This window comes from Ovis aries, chromosome 19 (genome assembly GCF_016772045.2).
Source record: "Ovis aries strain OAR_USU_Benz2616 breed Rambouillet chromosome 19, ARS-UI_Ramb_v3.0, whole genome shotgun sequence".
In the NCBI taxonomy this organism is placed as follows: domain Eukaryota; kingdom Metazoa; phylum Chordata; class Mammalia; order Artiodactyla; family Bovidae; genus Ovis; species Ovis aries.
In genome coordinates, this window is record NC_056072.1 from 219,894 (window position 1) to 244,052 (window position 24,159).

At 45.4% G+C, this 24,159-nt stretch overlaps 2 protein-coding genes and 1 long non-coding RNA gene across 8 annotated transcripts in view; 1 reads left to right on the forward strand and 2 right to left on the reverse strand.

Moving 5' to 3' along the window:
• Positions 1-2,810: 2,810 nt before the first annotated feature.
• On the reverse strand, positions 2,811-12,950 carry MRPS24 (mitochondrial ribosomal protein S24). The gene is made up of 4 exons (XM_004018184.4): positions 12,903-12,950; positions 12,755-12,823; positions 12,527-12,638; positions 2,811-3,252 (listed from the first exon to the last, which is right to left on the reverse strand). Exons 1-4 carry the CDS (start codon positions 12,939-12,941, stop codon positions 2,969-2,971), a joined length of 504 nt encoding a protein of 167 aa, XP_004018233.1. The 5' UTR covers positions 12,942-12,950; the 3' UTR covers positions 2,811-2,968.
• A 62-nt stretch (positions 12,951-13,012) lies between these two features.
• Positions 13,013-24,159, forward strand: part of LOC105603320 (uncharacterized) — a 32,085-nt gene continuing 20,938 nt past the window's right edge. Inside the window, exons 1-2 of the long non-coding RNA XR_001022367.5 lie at positions 13,013-13,292; positions 23,417-23,591. This is a non-coding gene — a long non-coding RNA (uncharacterized LOC105603320). The remainder of the gene's footprint in view (positions 13,293-23,416; positions 23,592-24,159) is intronic.
• URGCP (upregulator of cell proliferation) overlaps positions 18,101-24,159 on the reverse strand; it is a 120,201-nt gene continuing 114,142 nt past the window's right edge. For all 6 annotated transcript variants that reach the window (XM_042235741.1, XM_042235742.1, XM_015102191.3 and 3 more), the window contains one exon: positions 18,101-23,644. In XM_042235741.1, the coding sequence (XP_042091675.1) occupies positions 21,051-23,644 (2,594 nt within the window). In that variant the 3' untranslated portion in view covers positions 18,101-21,050. The remainder of the gene's footprint in view (positions 23,645-24,159) is intronic.

Below are 24,159 nucleotides of genomic sequence, written 5' to 3' on the forward strand. Positions count from 1 at the left end.
CTTATTTTTTACAAAGAAGGATATACATGCAAACAAGATAGTCTTTTCAATAAGTGGTGCTGGGAAAACTGGTCAACTAAATGTAAAAGAATGAAGTTAGAATACTTCCTAACACTATACATAAAAATAAACTCAAAATGGATTAAAGACCTAAATGTTAAGACCAAAAACTATAAAACTCTTAAGAGGAAAATAGAGGCAAAACACTGATATAAATCACAGCAAAGATCCTATATGACTCTCCTCCTAGAGTAATGGAAATAAAAATAAGAATAAACAAATGGGACCTAATTAAACTTAAAAGCTTTTATAGAACAAAGGAAACTATAAACAAGGGGAAAGACAACTCTCAGAATGGGAGAGAATAATAGCAAATAAGACAACCGACAAAAGATTAACTTCCAAAATATACAAGCAGTTCCTGCAGTAGCAGGAAAAATAAAAAATAAAAAAAGATATTTCTCCAGAGAAGATATACAGAGGGCTAATAAACACATGAAAAGATGCTCAATATCGCTTATTACTAAAGAAATGCAAATCAAAACCAAAATGAGGTATCATCTCACACCAGTCAAAATGGCCATAATAAAAAAAATCTACAAATACATGCTAGAGAGGGTGTGGAGAAAAGGGAACCCTCTTACAATGTTGGCGGGAATGTAAATTGACACAACCACTATGGAGAATAGCACGGAGAGTCCTTAAAAAACTAGGAATAAAACTATCATACAACCCAGCAATCCTACTACTGGGCATATACCCTGAGGAAACCAGAACTGACAAAGACACATGTACCCCAAAGTTCACTGCAGCACTATTTACAATGGCCAGGACCTGGAAGCAACCTAGATGTCCATTGACACTGAGTGGAGAAGAAGTTGTCGTTGTTCAGTTGCTCAGTCATGTCCAACTCTTTGTGACCCCATGAACTGCAGCATGCTAGGCTTCCCTGTCCTTGCCCATCTCCCAGAGCTTGTTCGATGAGTCAGTGATGCCATCCAACCAACTCGTCCTCTATCGCCCCCTTCTCCTCTTGCTCTCAATCTTTCCCAGCCATCAGGGTCTCTTCCAATGAGTTGGCTATTCCAATCATGTGGCCAAACTGAAGCTTCAGCATCAGTCCTTCTAATGAATATTCAGGGTTGATTTTCTTTAAGATTGATTGGTTTCATCTCCTTGCAGTTCAAGGAATTCTCAAGTCTTCTCCAGCACCATAATTCAAAGGCACTAGTGCTCAACCTTCTTTATGGTCCAACTCTCACATCCATACATGGCTATTGAAAAAACCATAGCTTGGTGTATATGAGTATTTGTCAGCAGCAATGTCTCAGCTTTTTCATACACTGTCTAGGTTTGTCATAGCTTTTCTTCCAAGAGGCAAGCACCTTACAATTTTATGGCTGTAGTCACTGTCTGCAGAGATTTCAAGATTGAAGAAAAAAAAAAAACACTCTCAACAGATTGGGTAGAGAAGTAACATACCTAACATAGTAACACCATATATGACAAATCAGCCTTGTCATCATGAGGCTTGCAAAACTTAATGAAGCTATCAGCCATATCTTGCAGAGCCACCTAAGACAGACAGGTCATAGTGCAGAGTTCTGAAAAACAAGGTCCATGGGAGGAGGAAATGGCACACCACTCCATTATTCTTGTCACGAGAACCCCATGAGCAGTATGAAAAGACAAAAAGAAATGAAACAAGAAGATGAGCTCTCCAGGATGGATGGTTTCCAGTGTGCTACTGGGAAAGACCGTAGGGCAATTACAAATAGCTCCAGAAAGAATGAAGCTGCTAGGCCAAAGCAGAAACAATGCTCAGCTGTGGATGTGTCTGGTGGTCAAAGTCTGATGTTGTAAACAACAATATTGCATAGGAACTTGGAATGTTAGATCCATGAATCAAGTTAAGTTGATCAAGTAGGAAATGGCAAGAGTGAACATCAACATCTTAGTAATTAGTGAACTAAAAAATGGGAATGGGAGAATTTAATTCAAATGACCATTATATCTACTATTGTGGGCAAGAATCCCTTAGAAGAAATGAAGTAGCTCTCACAGTCAACAAGAGTCCAAAAGGCAGTACTTCGGTGCAATCTCAAAAACAACGGAATGATCTTGGTTCATTTCCAGGGCAAACCACTCCAGGTCTATGACCCAACCACTGATGCCAAAAGAGCTGAAGTTGACCAGTTCTTTGAAGACCTACAAGACCTTCTAGAACTAACCAAAAAACTAACCAAAAAAAAAAGGATGTCCTTATGTCATAGGGAAGTGGAATGCAAAAGCAGAAGTCAAGAGATACCTGGCTAAACAGGCAAGTTTAGCTTTGGAGTACAAAATGAAGCAGGGCAAAGGCTAACAAAGTTTTGCCAAGAGAATGCACTGGTCATAGCAAACACAATTTCCCAACAACACAAGAGATGACTACACATGGACATCACCAAATGGTCAATTCCAAAATCAGGCTGATTATATTCTTTGCAGCTGACGGAGCAGCTCTATACAGTCAGCAAAAACACAACCAAGAGCTGACTGTGGCTCAGATTGTGAATTCCTTATTACAAAATTCAGACTTAAATTGAAAAAGTTTTTTTAAAAAATAACTGCTTTATAATCTCCAAAAATGGATCTTTCCATTTTAAGAGAAAACAAAGAACTTCAGGTAAAGTTCCTGACACAGTGATTGGCACAGGATATGCACTGAACCATAGCTATTACCTAAACCTCAGGTAACTGGCAGGCTTCTTGGGAAGCCTGGAGCATCCTCAAAGACCCTATTCTAGTTCTCTAGACAGACCAAGAAGTAAGACAACATGTAGAGTCTATTTATTCAATAGCAACTCTGAAGACAAAGTGTCAGAAATCTGAGGGGATGTATTTCCCCTATTTCTACTTCAGTCCATTTTCACAAGTTTCTGACCTTCGCAGGCTACAACTTGATGTAAAAAGCTTGATGTATGTCCTAGATATACTTATACACAACCTTTGAGGGAACAGTTTGGAGGTGCAGACGAACAGGACACTTGTAAAAGTGGGACAGCAGGGTCTCACTGTAGCCCACAAGGAAGTAGAACTTGTGTGGAGGTAGCTGCCTCAGGACCAGGGCACAGATCTCCACCTGGTTAGCCCAGCGCTTTAGAATAAGCTGGTCAGCCAGGCAGCCTGGGAAGGTGCCCAGCATAAATTTGCGAAGGAAAACATCTTCCACTGTTCGCTCAGCAGCATGGTCCTCCCCATCCAGGTTACCTAAAGAGAGAAGGGTACCAAGGTGAGTTGGCCAAAACTCCAGAGGCAACATCCAAAAGCACTGAGCATTCAATTCCCCGCCTTAGCCTCTTCTCTTTTCTTCTACAGTGGAAAAAGAATAATACTCTGAAGCTTCAAGAACATTATTTCAATAATCCCCAAACAAATCCCATGAAGTATGTATTATCATTATCTTGTCTCACAAAAGAGAAGGGCACAAAACTGAGATGATTTCTTTATGTACACACAGAGTACCCCTTTCCCACTTTCTCCTCACTGCCATACAGAAGCACTGATCATTCTATGGGCCAGAGAGATGAAGTCATCAGCTACTTCTGAGATGTGAGCTCTCTCACTAGCTAGAGCCATGACCTCAACAAGTATATTCTCACTGTAGACCATAAACCTTTGCACCTCTTAAAATATTTGTTATGAGTCTCCACACCCACTCCCTAGACCTCAGAACAAGAACTTGAAAAGGGTTTGGGATAGAAATCCATACTTTATAAGTTATCTAGACAGATGTATCTCAAACATTCAAGTTGAGAACCCTTATAATGAACAAAATATTGTTGATTCTCATTAATTCACAGTAGTTATGCTTTGTAAAGTTAAGAGTTATGTTCTATATAATCAAAATGAATGACAAATTAGTAAATACTGAACTAAACCACTGCTCCTAGTGGAAATTCTCCAAGTGTCTGGTTACAATATTTTTATCAAAAGATTAATATTAAGCCTTATTTTATTTCTCTGTTAAATACACCTACAAATGGCTGATTAACACTGAACTCTCTCCCAACAGCTCTGTAACACATGCCAGAAGGAAGCTTTTCTAACAATCCTGCCCTGTAAGGCACAACAGTCTTCTTGTGCTTAGGAACACTTGCAGTGAAAAGGAAAAAAAAAGCAATGAGTTTCTCTTTTTTCTTTCCCTTTCCTGAGTACAAAGGAAATAATGAGAACAGTAAACAAGTTGGATGTCAAACATGAACAGGCCTGAAAGAGATAATCACTCCTAATTTTAATTAATTCCTAATCTGTAGTCTGCATCTAGGTTTCAGTTCAGTTCAGTCGCTCAGTCATGTCCGACTCTTTGTGACCCTATGAACTGCGGCACACCAGGCCTCCCTGTCCCATCACCAACTCCCAGAGTTCACTCAAACTCACGTCCATCGAGTCCATGAAGCCATCCAGCCATCTCATCCTCTATCGTCCCATTCTCTTCCTGCCCCCAATCTCTCCCAGCATCAGAGTCTTTTCCAATGAGTCAACTCTTCACATGAGGTGGCCAAAGTACTGGAGCTTCAGCTTTAGCATCATTCCTTCCAAAGAACACCCAGGATTGATCTCCTTTAGAATGGACTGGTTGGATCTCCTTGCAGTCCAAGGGACTCTCAAGAGTCTTCTCCAACACCACAGCTCAAAAGCATCAATCCTTCAGAGCTCAGCTTTCTTCACAGTCCAACTCTCACATCCATACATGACCACAGGAAAAACCATACCCTTGACTAGATGGACCTTTGTTGGCAAAGTAATGTCTCTGCTTTTCAATATGCTATCTAGCTTGGTCATAACTTTCCTTCCAAGGAGGAAGCATCTTTTAATTTCATGGCTGCAATCACCATCTGCCATGATTTTGGAGCCCCCCAAAATAAAGTCTGACACTGTTTCCACCGTTTACCCATCTATTTGCCATGAAGTGATGGGACCAGATGCCATGATCTTCGTTTTCTGAATGTTGAGCTTTAAGCCAACTTTTTCACTCTCCTCTTTCACTTTCATCAAGAGGCTTTTGGGTTCCTCTTCACTTTCTGCCATAAGGGTGGTGTCATCTGCATATCTGAGGTTTTCGATATTTCTCCCGGCAAGTATCTAGGTTTACTTTTCCCCAAACTAATCTGACACTGTGTAAATTACATCCTGCACCTATCGGCCCCTAACTGCATGAGTTACATCCAGAACCTATTACTCTTTCCTAAGTGAAGTTGCTCAGTCATGTCCAACTCTGTGACCCCATGGACCATAGCTCCTCCATCCACGGAACTTTCTAGGCAAGAGTACTGGAGTGACTTGCCATTTCCTTCTCCAGGGGATCTTCCCGACCCAAGGATCGAATCCAGGTCTCCCGCATTGCGGGCAGAAACTTTACCGTCTGAGCCACTAGGGAAGCCTATTACCCTTTAACTCTTTGCTAATTACATCCAGTACCTAGTGCATACTCTGATCACACTCTCTTTGTACACCACTCCTTGTAGCTTTTTCATTTCAGAAAGAAGGCCACATTTAATAAACCAGAGACAAATGAACCCAATTACTGGGTTACCTGATGCCTGCTATGACTGTTTTGAAACAACAAGAATGCAAGACCTTCATTACTTTGAGCCTTATCATTTACCCTAAGACCAGGAGACCCAGGCTATATAAAGTCTAAAGAAACAAACACACACACAAAATGAAGTCTCTTGGTTCACAGTTCCTGAGGCACTAGCATGTTGTGTTCTCCCCTCAGCTGACTTCTTCCTCTAAACTCTGTCTCCATAATTTTTATTTGGTATGGGTGGGCAGAGGAAGCCAAGATTTTGGCAGCAATAAATGGGAGCTCATGCAGAATCTGCTTGTGGGCAGGTGACCCTACAGGGCCCCTTGGCTTGATTGGAGGTTTAAGGATCTCTCTCCACACCAGGCTCTTTCAGGAAGAATGGCTCATTGGGGGTTTTCTCTGAGGCAAGATGGCCTGGGACTCCCTGTTGTAGGGCTGTACCCCAAACACACCCAACTGGCCAACTTGGCTGCAGAATTCCAAGGCTATGGTGGAGAACAGGGGAGAAGATGCCCTACAGCTGCAGAAGCTTTATTTCTGCCTTGAGGACACCTTCTCTTCCACTGCCCTCTCGGGCACAGATTTCTACTCTGAGAAGACATTAATTCATGGAGAATAAAATAGAGGGAGTTTGGTATGTCCCAAACTGCTATGTTTGGTAAGCCCCCTAGAGACAGTTGATGTTTCCTGTTTGGGGAATAGCTTCCGTCCCAGTTTAGAATATTCTATGAAGAGATGCTGCTTTCACAAGGTGTCACTTTGGACAAATGTCACAGGTTTAGCAGGACTTGGAAGTCACACTTGAGGCATTCTTGCCATTTGGCTTTTTGATTTTTGGACATCTTCATGCCATACTTTTGGGGCATTTTTCTGCTCCCTTGTTTTTGATTTCTGGGCATGTCTTTGCCATTCTTTGTTTTTAGTGACTTCCTGCTCCTGTAGTTTGGTTTATATTGTTATGAGCATGCAAACATCCAGTTCTAACTGTTCAAGCTAGAATAGGAAGTACTTCTTCTAAGGTTCCATCACAGAGTCCCCTCGGAAAAATTCTAAGTTATTGTCGACCTATAGATAACAAGACCGGGAGCTGACTGTGGCTCAGATCATGAACTCCTTATTGCCAAATTCAGACTTAAATTGAACAAAGCAGGGAAAATCACTAGACCATTCAGCTATGACCTAAATCAAATCCCTAACAATTATACAGTGGAAGTGAGAAATAGATTTAAGGGAGTAGATATGATAGACAGAGTGCCTGATGAACTATGGAATGAGGTTCGTGACACTGTACAGGAGACAGGGAACAAGACCATCCCGAAGAAAAAGAAATACAAAAAAGTAAAATGGCTCTCTGAGGAGGCCTTACAAATAGCTGTGAAATGAAGAGAAGCAAAAAGCAAAGGAGAAAAGGAAAGATATAAGCATCTGAATGCAGAGTTCTAAAGAATAGCAAGAAGAGATAAGAAGGCCTTCCTCAGCGATCAATGCAAAGAAATAGAGGAAAACAAGAGAATGGGAAAGACTAGAGATCTCTTCAAGAAAATTAGAGATACCAAGGGAACATTTCATCCAAAGAAGGGCTTGATAAAGGACAGAAATGGTACGGATCTAACAGAAGCAGAAGATATTAAGAAGAGGTGGCAAGAATACACAGAAGAACTGTACAAAAAAATATCTTCACGACCCAGATAATCACGATGGTGTGATCACTCACCTAGAGCCAGACATCCTGGAATGTGAAGTCAAGTGGGCCCTAGAACGCATCACTACAAACAAAGCTAGTGGAGGTGATGGAATTCCAGTTGAGCTATTTCAAATCCTGAAAGATGCTGCTGTGAAAGTGCTGCACTCAATATGCCAGCAAATTTGGAAAACTCAGCAGTGGCCACAGGACTGGAAAAGGTCAGTGTTCATTCCAACCCCAAAGAAAGGTAATGCCAAAGAATGCTCAAAGTACCGCACAATTGCATTCATCTCACATGCTAGTAAAGTAATGCTCAAAATTCTCCAAGCCAGGCTTCAGCAGTACGTGAACCGTGAACTTCCTGATGTTCAAGCTGGTTTTAGAAAAGGCAGAGGAACCAGAGATCAAATTGCCAACATCCGCTGGATCATGGAGAAAGCAAGAGAGTTCCAGAAAAACATCCATTTCTGCTTTATTGACTATGCCAAAGCCTTTGACTGTGTGGATCACAATAAACTTTGGAAAATTCTGAAAGAGATGGGAATACCAGACCACCTGACCTGCCTGTTGAGAAACCTATATGCTCATACCTAGCTCATCTTCTCATACCTAGAGAAACACTAGCACCATTGAGACTGACATTTGCTTTGGCTATTATGGAGAAAACTACAATCAAAAGTCAAAATAGAGTAGCTATGGTTCATACATTCAAGGAAATAACTAGATGGCACAGGGGGTATGATTTCAGACAAGTCCTTACATTGTTAAAAACTTGAGTTTCCTAAGTTGTATCCAACCTGGGATGCCATTCAGTTCAGTTCAGTTCAGTCACTCAGTCGTGTCCAATTCTTGGCAACCCCACAAACTGCAGCACATCAGACCTCCCTGTTCATCACCAACTCCTGGAGTTCACCCAAACTCACGTCCATCTAGTCGGTGATGCCATCCAGGATGCCATTAGCCATTCTCAAAACAATGTCTGCTTGCAGTTGGTCACACAATGTTACATTTTAAAGGTCTCTACTTGTAATTATTTTATGTTTAGACAATGGAACTGCCTCAGATCACATGTTAACAAAAATAGAAAACACATGTGCAGTGACCAATAGCCATATTAAAGGTTAAAACCTACTTGGATAAAACCAGACAACTGGCTACCCTGGCTTCAGGTCTCCTTGAAGTGTAAAGTCTAGATTAGGATTCAGATGTATTTTCCTAAAAAGAAATAATTTCTATTCTGTTTACTAACGTTCTCAGTTCAGTTCAGTCACTCAGTCATGTCCAACTCTTTGCGACTCCATGAATCGCAGCATGCCAGGCCTCCCTGTCCATCCAACTCCCGGAGTCCACCCAAACCCATGTCTATTGAGTCGGTGATGCCATCTAACCATCTCATCCTCTGTCGTCCCCTTCTCCTCCTGCCCTCAATCTTTCCCAGCATCAGGGTCTTTTCAAATGAGTCAGCTTTTCGCATCAAGTGGCCAAAGTACTGGAGTTTCAGCTTCAGCATCAGTCCTTCCAATGAACACCCAGGACAGATCTCCTTTAGGATGGACTGGTTCGATATCCTTGCAGTCCAAGGGATTCTCAAGAGTCTTCTCCAACTGTGGTTCAAAACCATCAATTCTTCAGTGCTTAGCTTTCTTTATAGTCCAACTCTCACATCCATACATGACCATAGCCTTGACTAGAGAGAGGGAGCTTTGTTGAGAAAGTAATGTCTCTGCTTTTTAATATGCTGTCTAGGTTGGTCATAACTTTCCTTCCAAGGAATAAGCATCTTTTAATTTCATGGCTACAATCACCATCTGCAGTGATTTTGGAGCCAAGAAAAATAAAGTCAGACAGTTTCCCCATCTATTTGCCATGAAGTGATGGGACCAGATGCCCTGATCTTAGTTTTCTGAATGTTGAGCTTTAAGCCAACCTTTTCACTCTCCTCTTTCACTTTCATCAAGAGGCTCTTTAGTTCTTCACTTTCTGCCATAAGGGTGGTGTCATCTGCATATCTGAGATTATTGATATTTCTCCCAGCAATCTTGATTCCAGTTCTAACTGAGTGCAAATGGCTCCAATCCTTTGGACAGGATAACCCAAGCAGTGACCATTATCTGGACCGCACTTAAAATTGTTATCAAATGTAGCTTGGTTCTTATTCTTGCTTTGATTCCTAGTTACAGTAATTCTTTCACTGATCTTTGGCCTCTGCTTTTTTTTAAGAAAAACAAAAAACTACTTGTCAAATTTTGCCTCCTCCAGATTACAAGATTCACCTCAAGGTAATGACGATACAGAGATTAAGCACTCCTAAGAAGAGATCCTAGAGGAATAACAAGAGAATTCACCTGAGGGCCCCTTAATAAAACATAATGAAACACAGCGAGAACTCCACGACCCCAACGAGGTAGGGTCGACGAGTCCCTTGTCAGCCTCGACAAGCTACAGAAGACAGACCATAGTCCCTCTTCTTCCCAAAAGAGATTTCTTGGGGTTCACGTCTCTCAAAGGGGATTTGAAATAGGACATAAGTGAGCCCCTGGGTTGGACAGCTGGTGACTCTCAAGTGGAGCAAAACTGAGGTTTTATCCTCAGCCAGACAAGAATGACACTTATTTCCCTTCCTCCACTGATACGGAGTAAATAAATTAACACTGGGGAATTTGTTGCAGTGAAAAGGAAAAAAGAGGAATGAGTTTCTCTTTATTTTCCTTTCCTTTTCCTGAGAATAAAGAAAATAAAGAGAACACTGAACAGGCTGAAGAAACATAAACAGGCCTGAAAGAGCTAATTTTAGTTTTACTAGTTTTTTACCTAGTTTTACTTTACCTATTCCTAATCTTAGTCTGCAACTAGGGTTGCTTTTCCCAAAACTAACCTGACCGTACATAAACTACATCCTGTACCTATTGCCCCCTAATTCTGCATGAGTTACATCCTGCACCTACTACCCTATAACTCTATGCTAATTACACCCTGGATCTGTGCTTACTTACCTTCACTGCACTCCCTTTGCAGACCACCCTTGTAGCTTTTTGCATTTCAGACAGAAGGCCACAGTACAATAAACCAGAGACAAATGGACCCAATTACTGGGATACCAGATTGCAAGACCCAATTACCAGGTTATCTGATGCCAACTATGACTGTTTTGAAACAATTCAAGAAAAATTAAAAATCTTCATTACTTTAAGCATTATCATTTACCCTAAGACCATAAGACCCTGGCTATATAAAGTCTCGATTCTCCTAGGAGTGGGGCACAGCTCTTTAGACACTAGCCTGCTGTGTTCTCCCCTCAGCTGGCTAAAGATTAAACCCATCTTTCTATTCCCTCAAAACTCTGCCTGTATTTTTTGGGGCAGGGCATCAGTGGGCAGAGAAAAGCAAGATTTTGCTGGTAACAAGAGCATGTCAGGGGAATCAACAACAAAAAGCACAAAACTTGAAAACATGGCACTGTGGCTAAGTTGCTTAGTCGTGTCCGACTCTGTGTGACCCCACAGACAGCAGCCCACCAGGCTCCTCCATCCCTGGGATTCTCCAGGCAAGAACACTGGAATGGGTTGCCATTTCCTTCTCCAATGCATGAAAGTGAAAACTGAAAGTGAAGTCGCTCAGTCGTGTCAGACTCTTCGCCTCCCATGGACTGCAGCCTACCAGGCTCCTCCGTCCATGGCATTTTCCAGGCAACAGTACTGGAGTGGGTTGCCATTGCCTTCTAACAGATCTCAAAAAGAGGACTCGTTTACAGCATGAAAGCTGAAACAAGAAGGCAGAGAGCCTTCTTCAACCTTGGCTAGGAAGGCACACGCAGAGTTGTTGCTCCACCCACATATGAGGATGAATGTCAAAGTGAGGTAGGAGATAGATGGAATTCAGGTCGGACATTTATGAACAGCCACTCTTCTGCTTGCATTTCCTGAGATAAGAGACAGGTGGGCTTCAGTTAAGGGACTTACAGACAACAAAAACAGGGCATATAGCCAGTCTTTGTCTCTGCTAACACCTCAAGGGAATAATCATGGCAAGGACAGAGAAAGGAAAAAACCCCGTCTGATAAGAGGAACACTACACATGCACAAAAGGGCTTCTTGGGGTCAAAAGTCAGAGGACAATTCCAAGCCACAATGAGTCTTGCTCCTCCCAGAAGCCTTCACTTGAAGATCCATCTTGGCTAGGGTGTGCATGGGCACCCTAGAGGAGGGTCCTGAGACAGATTAACGAAAGGGAACAAAGCAAGGTGACTGGCCTGAGGGAAGACACAGACTTGGAAAACTGCCCCTTTACAAAGGATTTAAACTTCCTGAAGGGGCAGCTCTCTCTGAGCTTGTCTATGCAGCTTTCTGCATGTATTTTTCCTTTCAATAAACTTTCTACTTTATTCTTTATCTTCTGCCTCCTCACCTGAATTTGTTCTTGACTGGGCAGGCAAGACTAGGCAACGTGGCCCTAATTGCTGGGTCCTGTGGTACAGTGGTTAGGACTCCCTGTCTGGGAAACTAAGGCCCTGTTATCAGCTACCACTTACTGCTACTTGCTGCAAGCTACCACCTAGTGTTACACAAGTTCGAAATCAAAAAGCACCTCGAGCAGGCAAATTCACAAACATGAAATCTGCAAATAATGGTGTCAACTGTATGTAGATTTGTGCTCTGGTGGAAAACTGCAATATTTATAACAGTTTCCTGAGTTGTTCAAATTCTACAGGGTTTCACTTTTTTCACTGCCTCTGTGCTATTTCATATCTCTAAATTATAGTCGAGTTTTATTGTTTTAGTCATTTAGTCATGTCTGACTTTTTTTGCAACCCCATGAACTGTGTCACCGGCCAGGCTCCCCTGTCCGTGGGATTTTCCGAGCAAGATTAATGGAGTGCGTTGCCATCCCATCCCAGGGATCAAACCAGTGTCTCCAGGTTTCCTGCACTGCAGACAGATTCTTCACTGCTGAACCATGCAGGAAGCCCCAAATAACCGATAGCAATGCAAAACAATTATCTTTAGGCATGCAAGTAATTTCTGTGTAAGTTCAAGAAAGTCCTTACCGCCGCCCCCCATGGAAAAAATCAATTTTGCATCCCTTCAATACATTTGGACATTCCGTATCACATACCTCTCATCTATATTAATTCTCCTTTACTTTGTTTAACTGATTTCTGATCCACCCATTTATTACTGAGTTAAATAAAATCTCTGACAAGTGTTCAATTCGTGTTTTATGTGACAGTCACGACACAGCACGTCTTCTGTTCCGCACCGTCCCCTCACCTGTGTGCAGTGACAGCCAGCCCTTGCGGTGGGCGATGTAGTGAGGCGCATGCGCTTCCTCGTAGGTCACTGGCTTGTTCCCCTTGTCCACTCGGACTCGGGCCGCCCGGTTCTGAAAAGAAACGAGGCCATGACTTTCCGCGGCCACTGACCAAGGGCGAGCCCCAGGTCATGTCCCCACCCCCAGGTGCCAGACCCCCAGGTCGCGAGTCCCCATGCTGCGCTCACCTTGGAGCAGACCGCGGAGGTATGCAGGGCGCGCCAGATGCACGGCAGATCCCGGCTCCAGGACAGCATCTGTAGGGACAGTGAGGGGTGAGACCCAGACAGGCGCCCTCACTTCCACCCGGCCGTCCAGCCCGCACCGCCCACTCACCAGAGGCCTGAGCCCGCGACCGCCGTGGAAGGCCACCATCTTGGACGTGGGGGCGGGGCGGGGCGGAGCGGAACGGGCCGGGTAAACACAAACCTCGCGAGGCTTCCACCAGGGCGAGACCACCCGCGGGCTGGCGCAGGGGGGCAAGCCTCTCGGCCTGTCGGGGCCGCGCACCTTCGTCACCGGCCTGCTGTGGGCGGTGGAGGCCCCGGGCTCAGGAGCCGGGCTGTGTGGGGCCAGGAGGTGCGGGGAGTTGGACTCTGCTCCTCCTCCCGCAATCCTGTGCACGTCTCGCACCCCTCCGCCGTGCCACAGTCGTGGTTTGCGTCATCGATGCGAAAACTGAAGGATGCTGAACGCGAGGATTCGCTGTCTTGAGAGTTCTCACAGGTGGGGTGACGAGTGTTTCGGAGGGTTGGTGCTAACCCTACCGCCTGCCAGGGTCTCTAGGGAAACAGCGTTTTACCACGTCTGACAGATAAGAATGCTGAGCTCTGTCTTCAAATAATATCCTTTAAAAAAAAAAAAAAAAAAAGCCGGGGGGGGAGGTGACTGACTTATCCGCAAATAAAGAAGAAATATCTTTCGGTTAAAACTTTATACAGTTCTTGGGAGGGGCAAGATAGGGATACGAAACTGAAATGAAATATTTCCTGCCATATTGGTGGGCAAGCGATGTCACAGCTTCCTGCATGATTCCAGCCTTCCAAATGTGAATTCCTAAGCCTTGCTGACACTCGGCACCACTCCCTACATAAGGAACTTAAGAATGTCACAATCACCAGTGATTGACCAGAGTCACAGTTACAGCCTCCAGTGTGAGCCAGAAGGCCCTAAGGGAACTCAGGAAAGAGAAATTATCTCTGTAAATACGCAAGATGGTGGCCTCAAGCTGAGAAGCATATGAAAGAAATGACTTAAACAATACCACACTCTTGCATCTTCCCATTACATAGAAGAATACTAAATTCCTAAACTTGATAGCTGGGTTTATTTACTTAACAGTCATCTTCGACGTTTAGATTGCCTGCCCCCACCCCTCCCTTTGTTGCAAACTTGACTGCACACCTGGCACCCACGCCCGCCTCCTTGGAGAGTGTTCTCAGAGCTACTGAGCTGCTGTCTCCCAGGCTCAGGGTCCTAAACATTCCCACCAAATAAAATAACTGTATTTACAGGTTGTAACTAATATTTTTTAGTTGACAGGGTTAAGGGACACAGACTGCAATGTAAAAATAAATAGGGTAAAAGAAATATTGTTCAATACAGGGAATATAAAAAGTTTTTAATTTTATAATAACTTTAAATGAAGTATAATCTATAAAAATATTGAATTATTAATATTGTTGTACACCTAATATAATATTATACACTAATATTAATAAATTAGCTGTAACTAAAAAGCATCCAAGTCTTCAAGGATGGGTTACGCAGAGGGTAGGTTTTCACATCTGACCATACCCCAGGATCTGGTCCTTGAAGGGAAATTTTAAAGGAGAAAGGACTGATGGTCAGAAAATTATTGCAGATATTATACAACCTGCTCTACTCAGACCAAAGCATTGCCATTGTAATTGTATCCAGAAATTATTGTCAGAGGAGAAGATATCAACACTGGATATCCTAGTTCAGAATTCAACATAGTAATGGAAAAAACACAGACTCTGGATTCAGGTATAACAATCTTTGTACAATTGAGCCTCAGTTCCATAATCTATATAATTGGTTGTGTTAATAATACCACCTCATGGAGAAGGCAATGGCACCCCCAGTCCAGTACTCTTGCCCAGAAAATCCCATGGACAAAGGAGCCTGGTAGGCTGCAGTCCATGGTGTCCAAGAGTCGGACTCGACTGAGCAACTTCACTTTCACTTTTCACTTGGATACACTGGAGAAGGAAATGGCAGCCCAGTCCAATGTTCTTGCTTGGAGAATCCCAGGGATGGGGGAGCCTGGTGGGCTGCTGCCTATGGGGTCGCACAGAGTCGAACACGACTGAAGTGACTTAGCAGTAGCAGTAGCATAGAGCTATTATTGGTACTGTTAACGTGAATCATGTGAAGTTGCCACCATTTGACCATTTTGACGTAAATCATTCACCCTTATGCTGCTTAAAACTGCTGTGGTTTCCCATGGGAGGGAGGACTAGATTATCATGTGTGTGGAAGGGAAACAGAGGCATAGGCAAATGGTGAGCTGCCTCAGATGACAAGGGGAGGTTTGGAGGGGACTTTTGGCTACAGCGCAGTACATTTTCCATGATCACATTTCCTCTAACCATTGGGCACTGGCTTCTCCAAAAAGGGACAGCGTCTTTCATGCCCACTTTACTAGGAACATTTTATTTCTAAAATTTTTAACTGTGGCCCCCAGCTGTTCTGCATATTGAATAAGGGGACAGAATAGGACTGAGATGTTCTTCAATCACAATAATTTTTCAAATATAAGAACTTTCAACTTTAATTGAAGGACTTTCTTAAGCTGATAGTATTTTTTTTTAAGTTTCCATAAAGTTTGGTAATTTAATATTTTGGTAAATTTTGAAAAGTGAAAGTTGTTCAGTTGTGTCTGACTCTTTGTGACCCCATGAACTGCAGTCCGTGGAATTCTCCAGGCCATAATACTGGAGTGGGTAGACTTTCCCTTCTCCAGGGGACCTTCCCAACCCAGGGATCGAACCCGGGTCTCCCGCATTGCAGGTGGATTATTTACCAGCTGAGCCACAAGAGAAGCATTTTTAAATCTCCAAAGTGGTGAGGAACGTGGGATCTAGTAGACAGAGATCAGGTAGAACTACAACTTCCTGGCTTGTCAATTTAGGCAAGTGAGTTGACCTTCCTGAGTCTCAGTTTCTCTTATCTATAAAATGAGGACAATGATGGTTGTTGTGAAACTCACATTGTAAAATGCCTGATGGAGTGAACAGCTAATAAATTTTTTTGTAGTTGTTGTTGTTTAAATAATAAAGTCCCTGATATCTATATCCTCTTAGAGAAATGAATCAGCCATTGAGGGTTCATGAGAATTCACTGGAATACCACCTTGACCCAAGGAATTTCAAACTGATCCAGATCATTTGCTACCTTTTGTTTATTATCTTTATTTTATACTATGCCTTGTTGCAAAAAGGGATTCAGCTGGTTCCTTGAAAGGGGGTGGTGGGGGAGGGGGGATCACATGAATGTGTTTGCATGATTTAAACAACGTAAAAGTACATTTTAATACATTAGCATGAACTTACATTATAAGTAGGATATTTATTTTTCTGTAATTTCCATTTAACAAAACACTAATGGTGTTTTTATGTACTTTGCTTCTCCCATCAATCCAAGAAAGGAGGCAGTATTGTCCTGGTTTTGCAGATCAGAAGGTGGAAGCTCAGAGACTCCCCTGAGGTTACAGAACTAGCAAAGGGAAGCAGCCTTCTTGTTCCAAAGCATGTGCTCATTCCGGGGTTCCACTGCATCACTGAGTGGGGGTGAGTGTTCAGAACCATAGAGAATGGATGAATGGCCCATGTGTCTATGGCTGGGCACAGAGTGCTCAGGACTGGCCCTCGGGGACTCCCTTGCTGGGAATCCAGACCAGAACCTGGAGAGACAAGGGTGTCCAGCTGTTTATTCTCACCGGTGAGCTCCTTTGCTCTCCTCATGGTAGCCAGGAGGATCCAGATTCCCCTGTTTACACTCAGAGCAGCAATTCTCCACCCTGACTGCATATTAGAGTCCATTGGACCCCATACCACAAGGACAGTACTGAGCAGAGGGGTGGCACCTGTCCTCCTGCAGCACTCCTTAGATAATCCCAAGGATAATCCTTGGGATTAATCCTTTACAGCCAAGGTTGAGAAACAGCATCCTCAACTCCAGGTTTATGTGAAAGATCCTCAGAACCTGATCTGTAGAGACCCCTTTGCAGGAGAGGGATATTAGATGATCCTTACAACCCTTTCCTACCACCAGTCTTGTGAGACCATCACAGTTCTTATTCTGAGGGGACTAGAAAAAGGAGGGGGGTGCTGTGTGGTCTGGACATTTTTTTTGAAGATGGTGTGTTCAGTGGGTCCAGTGTAACCCAAAGGCTGACTTGTATCAAAGGATAGAGCAGTGGCTAGGCTGTGGGGTGGCACTGTGTGAGGAGACTGCATAGCACAGCACAGCCTAGAACAGTGTTTGTTTCCTAGAACTCACAAGAGTGCAGCCTCTGGGAGAGGTGTCTCATGCAGAGACGTCTGCAATCCTGTTGGCTGTGGGGTCATGGAGACAGCTCCACTCATGTTGGTTCTCCTCACAAAATGGACTTGTTATAATTCAGAACTGCTGATACTTTAAATTTTGTAACCCTATGGTTTTTGTGTCACTCTTGGTAAGTCATTTTCTGCTAATAACCAACCCATTCACTAAGAGAATCCCAGAAGTTCTCACAACCTCTCTTCTGTGAACTACGGCAACCAACCACTGAAACAAAATTAGAGTCTTGAATTGTCTTCTCTCTTGCATAGGAAGCTAAAGGGGCCCTAATCCCATGCTTCCCCATGAGCCTCTACTCCTACCCATCAACTTATCTTCTGTTGAGGCACAAGAAGGGGGTTACATCCAAAACTATCATTACTGACCAGCATTGGCATGCTGAGGAAGTCCAGTCTCCTGATGGTGGAACCAATTAGAAACACCCTTTGCTACACTGGTAGCCTAAGCTAAAAGGGTCCTACTTCAGGACCCCTTGAAGTAGATGGATAGAAGTGGGCCTCATGTATGAAAGGCATTGAGATGTCACTCCCTGGTTCTTAGCTACTGTGCTAGATATGGACACAAAAAAACGGGCTTGATATCCTTTCTTCTGATGGGGAGGGCAGAGGAGGAGACAAGTAAAAGGGCCTTAGATAAGGACCATGACCCCCTTAGGTGGTAGAGTGGAGGTGGGGCTGCCATCAAAGCCATCCTGAAGGCCCAGCCAGGACCAAGGACAGGTGGACGGAGGCCCCAGGCAGACAGCGTAGATGCAGCCATGGAGCCCAGAGTGTGGGTGCTGCGGATGCGGGCTGGAAAGTCATGGAAGCTGGAGCAAGACCACCTTGGAGCTCTCTTCTGCGGCTCTGACTTACTGGTGCTTGTAAGGCTGCATTCTGATGTTATTTTGTTGAAATTTTAGGAACTCAGGATAGGTTTGTAGCGAAAATCATTTTTTTACTACTGACTCAGAAAGAAAGGATTTCTCTTTATTGGTCTAATTCACATCTGAGGAGCTGGGGAGAGCTACCAGATCAGGTTTACACTGGTACAGATTCCTCAACAGTAGCCCTGCTAGACAATATGTTTCAGTAAATCTAAGATCACATCGTTTAGAAGACATTAAAGGAGAAAAGGCTGCAAATTAAGATATCACTAATCAATTACAAGATAAATCCTTTTGGGCCTGTTAAAATGAAGTTGATGGAGAAGGCAGGCAGCTTCCTTTGCATGAGTCTCATGGGTATGCAGACTGGTATAGACACATCTTCAGGTGCCTTACTTGTTTGTGCACACAGACTGGCTCCTCCAAAACCAGCTTTTGTGCACTCACCACAGAGGAGGTGCTAGTAGTGACAGATAAGGATTAGAGATGTTGAATGACTCTGTTTAAGGGCCATGTAATTAGCAGGAAGTAAGGCCAAGTTCAAAACCAGGCCTTGAGTTCCACATCCTACTTTCTGTCTCCAGGGAATGGGGCAGGCGCTCTGTGCCCAGTCTTAAGATTCCTAGGCCCATTTACTCCAAGATCATTGACATGGTTTATGCTCTCACCAAAGTACCTGATACCCTGTGAGCTGTCCACCCACCCATTTCTCTGAGAGGCTCTCACATCATGAAGCTGGGCTCCAAAGACATTACTGCCCAGTAGCCCCACAGCAAGTTCCATGACCTCTCAGACCCTAAAGATGTCTTCAGGTCTGATGTGGGGAGGCTTTCTGACTGTGATGCACCCATGAATGGCTACACTAGGCTGATGTTTAGTGTTCTGAGCTCCAGGGCCAGGGTCACCTGTCTGAGCCTCAGACCCCAACCCTAGCTGTGTCACTAGTTCTGGAAATCTCTTGCTTGGGCCCTAGGGCCTCCTCCCCTCTGTACTTTGCAATTTCAAGAAAATGAGGCCTCCAGGTGGGGACCAGGAACTTCTGTCTGTTCCCTGAACTCCTACCACACTTGGAAAGGGAGCACGACAGACTGGAACCCTTTCTTTAATGGCAGGCTCCTCAGCCCGTTCCAGAGCCCCTGTTCCAGAGCCCCAGGATGTTCCGCCTACTGCCCCTGATGTTCAGAATGTGGTCCCTGTGCTCTGGGAGCCTGGCTCTGGATATGTGAAACAGAGGTTGGAAGAAGTGCTGGAACTCGGGGAACCTAGTCTTTTGCTAACAAATTTAGGAAAACCTTATCACTTCTGAGGGCTTCTCTTGTGGCTAAGATGGTAAAGAACCCACCTGCAATATGGGAGACCAGAGTTCAATCCCTGGGTTGGGAAGATCCCCTGGAGAAGGAATAGGCTACCCACTCCAGTATTCTGGCCTGGAGAATTACATGAACTCTACAGTAGGTGGGTCACAAAGAGTCATATGATATGACTTTCACATATCACTTCTGAAACTCAAAAGAGTTTCTAGCGCTCAGGCACTAAAAATTCATTTCTTCCTGCATCATTATATACACAAATAGTAAGATGTTGGTTTACCTGGAAATACCAAAACCTGTCCTTCCTTTTTCCCTCTTAGAGTCATGAAAACTACCCAGTTGCCTCTCTAGCACTTATTGGAATTTCACCCAGGACATTCCTGGGTCCCAAATTCAAGCACTTGAAATTTCTTACAACGGTTGAAAATCAACCAGTTCCTTTAAAAATTGACTCAAGCTGTTCCAGCACAGACGGATTTCAGCTGGAGACTCACCAGAGGGGAAACTCCATGTTCTGGCTCATGGTGTCAAGTGGGCCATGGATGATGTCAGCGGTCTGGCCCTGGAAGCATCAAACTGGGGATGCCCAGGGGCCAGGCTCGGGTTCAGCCTGGAAGCTGTGGAAGTTTGGGGACAATAAGTGATCACCAGCAGAGGTGCAGGGCAGAAGGCACCCGCTTCCTCATCAGCTCCTCACCACCAATGCAGGTTTGCAGGCTGTATGAGCTGCTGAACTGCTCCAGGCCTCCTTTCCTAAAATGGGTAATGATGGAGCTATCATCACCATCGCAGAGTTCGTGTGAAGATATTTAGTTCAGTTTTCTATTAATAGCCTGAAGACTGGATCTCTGCTTAAAGAAAGGGGACATGATGGCATTTTTAAAGATGCTCTCCCAGGTGTCCACTATTTCAGATGTTCTAGTAAGCAACCCCCTAAGACGACATTGTGATCCTCTTTGAATAAAAAGAAAAGGCACAGAGGGCCTTACAAAAGTAAGGCCCATTACTTACCGTTTGTGCATTCACTAATTTCATTCATTCAACACACATTTATTAAGTGCTACAGTGTGTCAGGCTCTGGGGGTACAAATGTGGGTCATGTACTCTCAAGGAGCTCACAGGTCTAGGCGAGAGGCAAACATATGCACAGGTAAGACACTGTACATGTTGGGTGTTGTGGCAGAGGTGTAAACAAAGTGCTGTGGGTGCAACAGAACCAGCAGCAGCCCTCCTGAGGCACGAGCAGTCCATACATCGTGTGCACACAGCGGGCACTCCCTCAGTGGGCAGGACCGGGTCACCCATGCTGATGCTGAAGTTTGCTAGGGGGAAGGCCTACCTGCTTCCTCAGGGCACCTTCCCAGCCCTGTCCTGATTACTGTCTGCCAGGGCTGCAGTTGTCAGGAGCTACTCTCTGCTTCAGAGGCTAATGACAGAGAGTAGCTGTACAAAAGACAAACCACCAGGGGCTGCAAAGTTCACAAAGAACACTTTACTGCTTGTGTCAATAGCTCCTGCCCCAGGTTGTTATACTCCTGAAAGCATCTCTGAGCTGGTCTGTGTGGTAACTTCCTTTCCTAACACTATGTAGGCAACTCCAGACCCAGCCCCATTTTCACTTTTCTCTCCTCTCAGAAGCTGGGCACAGCCCTACGTGGACACGCCCATCAGAACAGGTTGCCCAGAGGAGGCCTCTGGCAGCTGATTTATTCTTTTGATGACTCACAGCCGTCTTACCAGCTCAATGAGCTGCTGAATGTTTTTATTTTGGTTGGACAGGCCATTCCTGATGTTTTCTAGCAGGCATCTCTTCAGTTCAAAAATGGCTTCACTGTACGCCAAGTTCACAGCGGCCATGGGAGGCACTCCATGCCACAGGCCAGGGATGTGCCAAATGTGCTGCTTCTCAGGGTCCCAAAAGGCCAGGTCAGCCAGCGTCTGGATCCCATCACCCTGTTTCTCCATTTGCACTGTGGCTCTGCCCACATCACTGGGCTGGTCCAGGAGCTGCCTCCGCTCTCTTGGCTTGGAGCCAAGGGCAGACACATCATGAAGGTTCTGGTATACAAACTGATAGTTGGGCATGTGCCCTGTTTTTTCCAGCCTTAGAAATGCATGCAGAATAGCTGGTGGAATGTTCCTTGTTTCAGCTAAACTGACCACAGTGACATTGCTCAGCCCCATAATCAAAGTGGCCAGGGAAGCCTCCCGCTCAAACCTCTCCCCTGCCTCGGTCCGGACTCCAGCTATCAAGCCCCCGGAGTCTATTACCAGGATGTGATCACAGCCCAGGTCCTGGCTAAAGCTCTCGGCCACCTTAATGAGCTGCATGAAGGCCCCTCGAGGACCACGGCCCCTTCCTGTGACAAACCGCAGCCCGAACATGGTATTGAGAAGGGTGGACTTGCCGGTGCCTGGCATGCCAAGTGCTGAAAGGACTACCAGGCGCGACCTCCTCTCCAGGCGGACATGTAGCTCCTTCAGGAGCCCTGTGACCCAGCGCAAGGCAGGGCTCAAGGTGTTCCCATCGATCAGCTCCAGGGGAAGCCCCTTCAGCAGCAGCTCCAAGGCCAAGCCTGGGAAGTGGGCAAACCGCCTCTGCCCTGCTGGCAGCTTCCCTGCCTCCACAAGGCAGCTTTCGGCCTCGTAAAACTGTCCCATCTCCCGCAGGAAATGCTCCACTCCCAGGGGCTCAGGCCAGAACGGCTCACTGAAGTCCATGGCCCCACAGTGCTTTGGTCTCAGGGTAAAAATCATCTCTGGAGATGGTCTTGGCCTTGGCTGGGCAACCCGGGCCAGTCCCCACTCCATCCACTTCAGGAAATACTGCTTCTCCCCCAGGGAGGGGCTGCTGATGCCTGAGATGAACTCCTGGACCCCCCAGGAAGGGTCATGATCATTCTGCTGCATTCGAAGTTCCAGTAACCGATGCCTCAGCTCAGCCCTGTACTTCTCCGGAGGTTCACTGGCCCACTGGATCTGGCAGAGCTCCTTTTCCACCTGGGCCACCTTTCTCCAAGGTTCCCCCTGTAGCCTCAGCTCATCCCTGCAGTAGGTTTCCAAGTCCTTGATTTTCCTGGTGATCTGCTCCATCCGGTCCTTTGCCCGCTGACACTCCTCGCAGTCCTCATCGACCTTCAGCCCCAGCTTGCGGGCCGCATTCGCCATGTCCTCCACGGATACCCTCCTGCAGGGGGACCGGGTCACATGAGTGACAATGGCGCGGACCCTACGCACGAAGCCCACACTGTCTGTGCTGCTGACCTTCACGAGGACGTGAGAGTGGTCCATCTTCAGCACGGGAATTAACCTGTTCAGAAATCTCAGGTTTGTGTTTCGTTTCCCACGGTAGGGACTCAGGATGAAGTAGTATTTTGTGGTTGACCCCTTCATGGAAGACAGTAATTTGTATTCCTTCTTACTGATGTTGTCAGTCAAGATGAATATGGCCGAGGAGATTTCTGTCAAGAACTTGAACTGCAGCCAGTGAGACCCAATGTCACCTCTCAAGTTTAGGAAGGCCATGGGCTCTGGGAAAATATCCAAGTCCTCCCTGCCACTGGGAAGAAACCAGGAAATTTCTACCAGCCCGTCTGCTATCTCCCGAGGGTTGGTGCCCAAGTTCAGATCCCGATGCCAGAAACAGTCCTGCTGCCTGTGGCCGGGGCTGAGCACGTCGTTGAGAAGCTGGGATTTGGAGTTGCTGCTGACCTCCATGCGCACAAAGGCGAAGGCAGGTGCTCGGGACAGGACCATGCTGTCTTCTCTGAAGCTTCCCACCACCCTTGGGGGCTGTGATCCCCATGTCCGCACAGTCCCCCTCATGGCCCACAGCAGAAATGTGTGGTAGTGGTTTTCTGGGTCAGGCAAAATGAGAGGGAGTGCAAACTGGCAGAGAGACATTTTTGACACAATTTCCTGTTGCAGGAAACTATCAGAGGAAAGCAGAAGGGCACAGAGAAGGTCCAAGGGATTCACAGGTGTGTCGGGTGTTGGCAGCTCGGAGAAGGAATAGATGTCTGCTGAGATGTCCTCAGCCGTGTCCCAGTAGATGATCTCCTCTTCCATTTGGCTCTCCTTCTCCACAGGCCTGGTGTCCCGGGGAAGGTCCAAGACCATGGTGGTATTCCTGGCCTCAGCATTGAGGGCCTGCAGCTTCCTGAGGAAATTCCAGGGCAAGTCTTTGGGAGTCTGAGGAGCCCAGTTCTTCATGCTGTCACTGCTGATCTGTAAGGCGTCCTGGAGGCTGAGTTTCTGTGTTTGGTATGTCTCTAGTCCCAAAAGGAACAGCATTTCTTGTAGTCTGCTCCTCTCCTCTGTGGAGAGAAATGAAGATATAATTGATTACTCGGCATGTCAGGGGACCCAGGTTAGAGGTGGGGAGGGAGAGCCCAACTCAGCAGGTAGGAGATGGCCTCCTTCAGAGCAAAATGCAGGCACCCCTAGGCCACCTGAGAACAAGACAAAGGTAACATCACCCACCCCAGACCCAAGAGCAGCCAGATACATGTGCCATTAGAGACGAAAAAGAAAGGGACATCCAATGGCTACATTTAAGAATTGGGAGATTTTATGTAAAAAATATGTTGTTTCTCTTGAAGCCTCCAAGATTTAGCAATGCCAAGCCCAAATTTAATTGGCTAGAGTGAGCAGCTATGCACTTTAGATGTGGAACACGGGCCTCATTCTCTGGCCACACACCCCTCCCTTCAACATACTCCTGTGCTTCTGGCCCAGCAGTGGATTCCCTCACACTGTTACCAGGAATTTTCCACAGTGGACACAATAACTGACTCACTGTGATTTTCTGGTTGATATTATTTTCTGTCTA

Bases quoted from the DNA above. Each gene is read 5' to 3' on its own strand.
- MRPS24 (XM_004018184.4), bottom strand. From the start codon at position 12,941: ATGGTGGCCTTCCACGGCGGTCGCGGGCTCAGGCCTCTG. The intron at 12,824-12,902 runs GTGAGTGGGCGG...CTGTCCCTACAG, and splicing joins GTCGCGGGCTCAGGCCTCTG to ATGCTGTCCTGGAGCCGGGA. The intron at 3,253-12,526 runs GTGAGGGGACGG...TTCTCTCTTTAG, and splicing joins CTGGCTGTCACTGCACACAG to GTAACCTGGATGGGGAGGAC.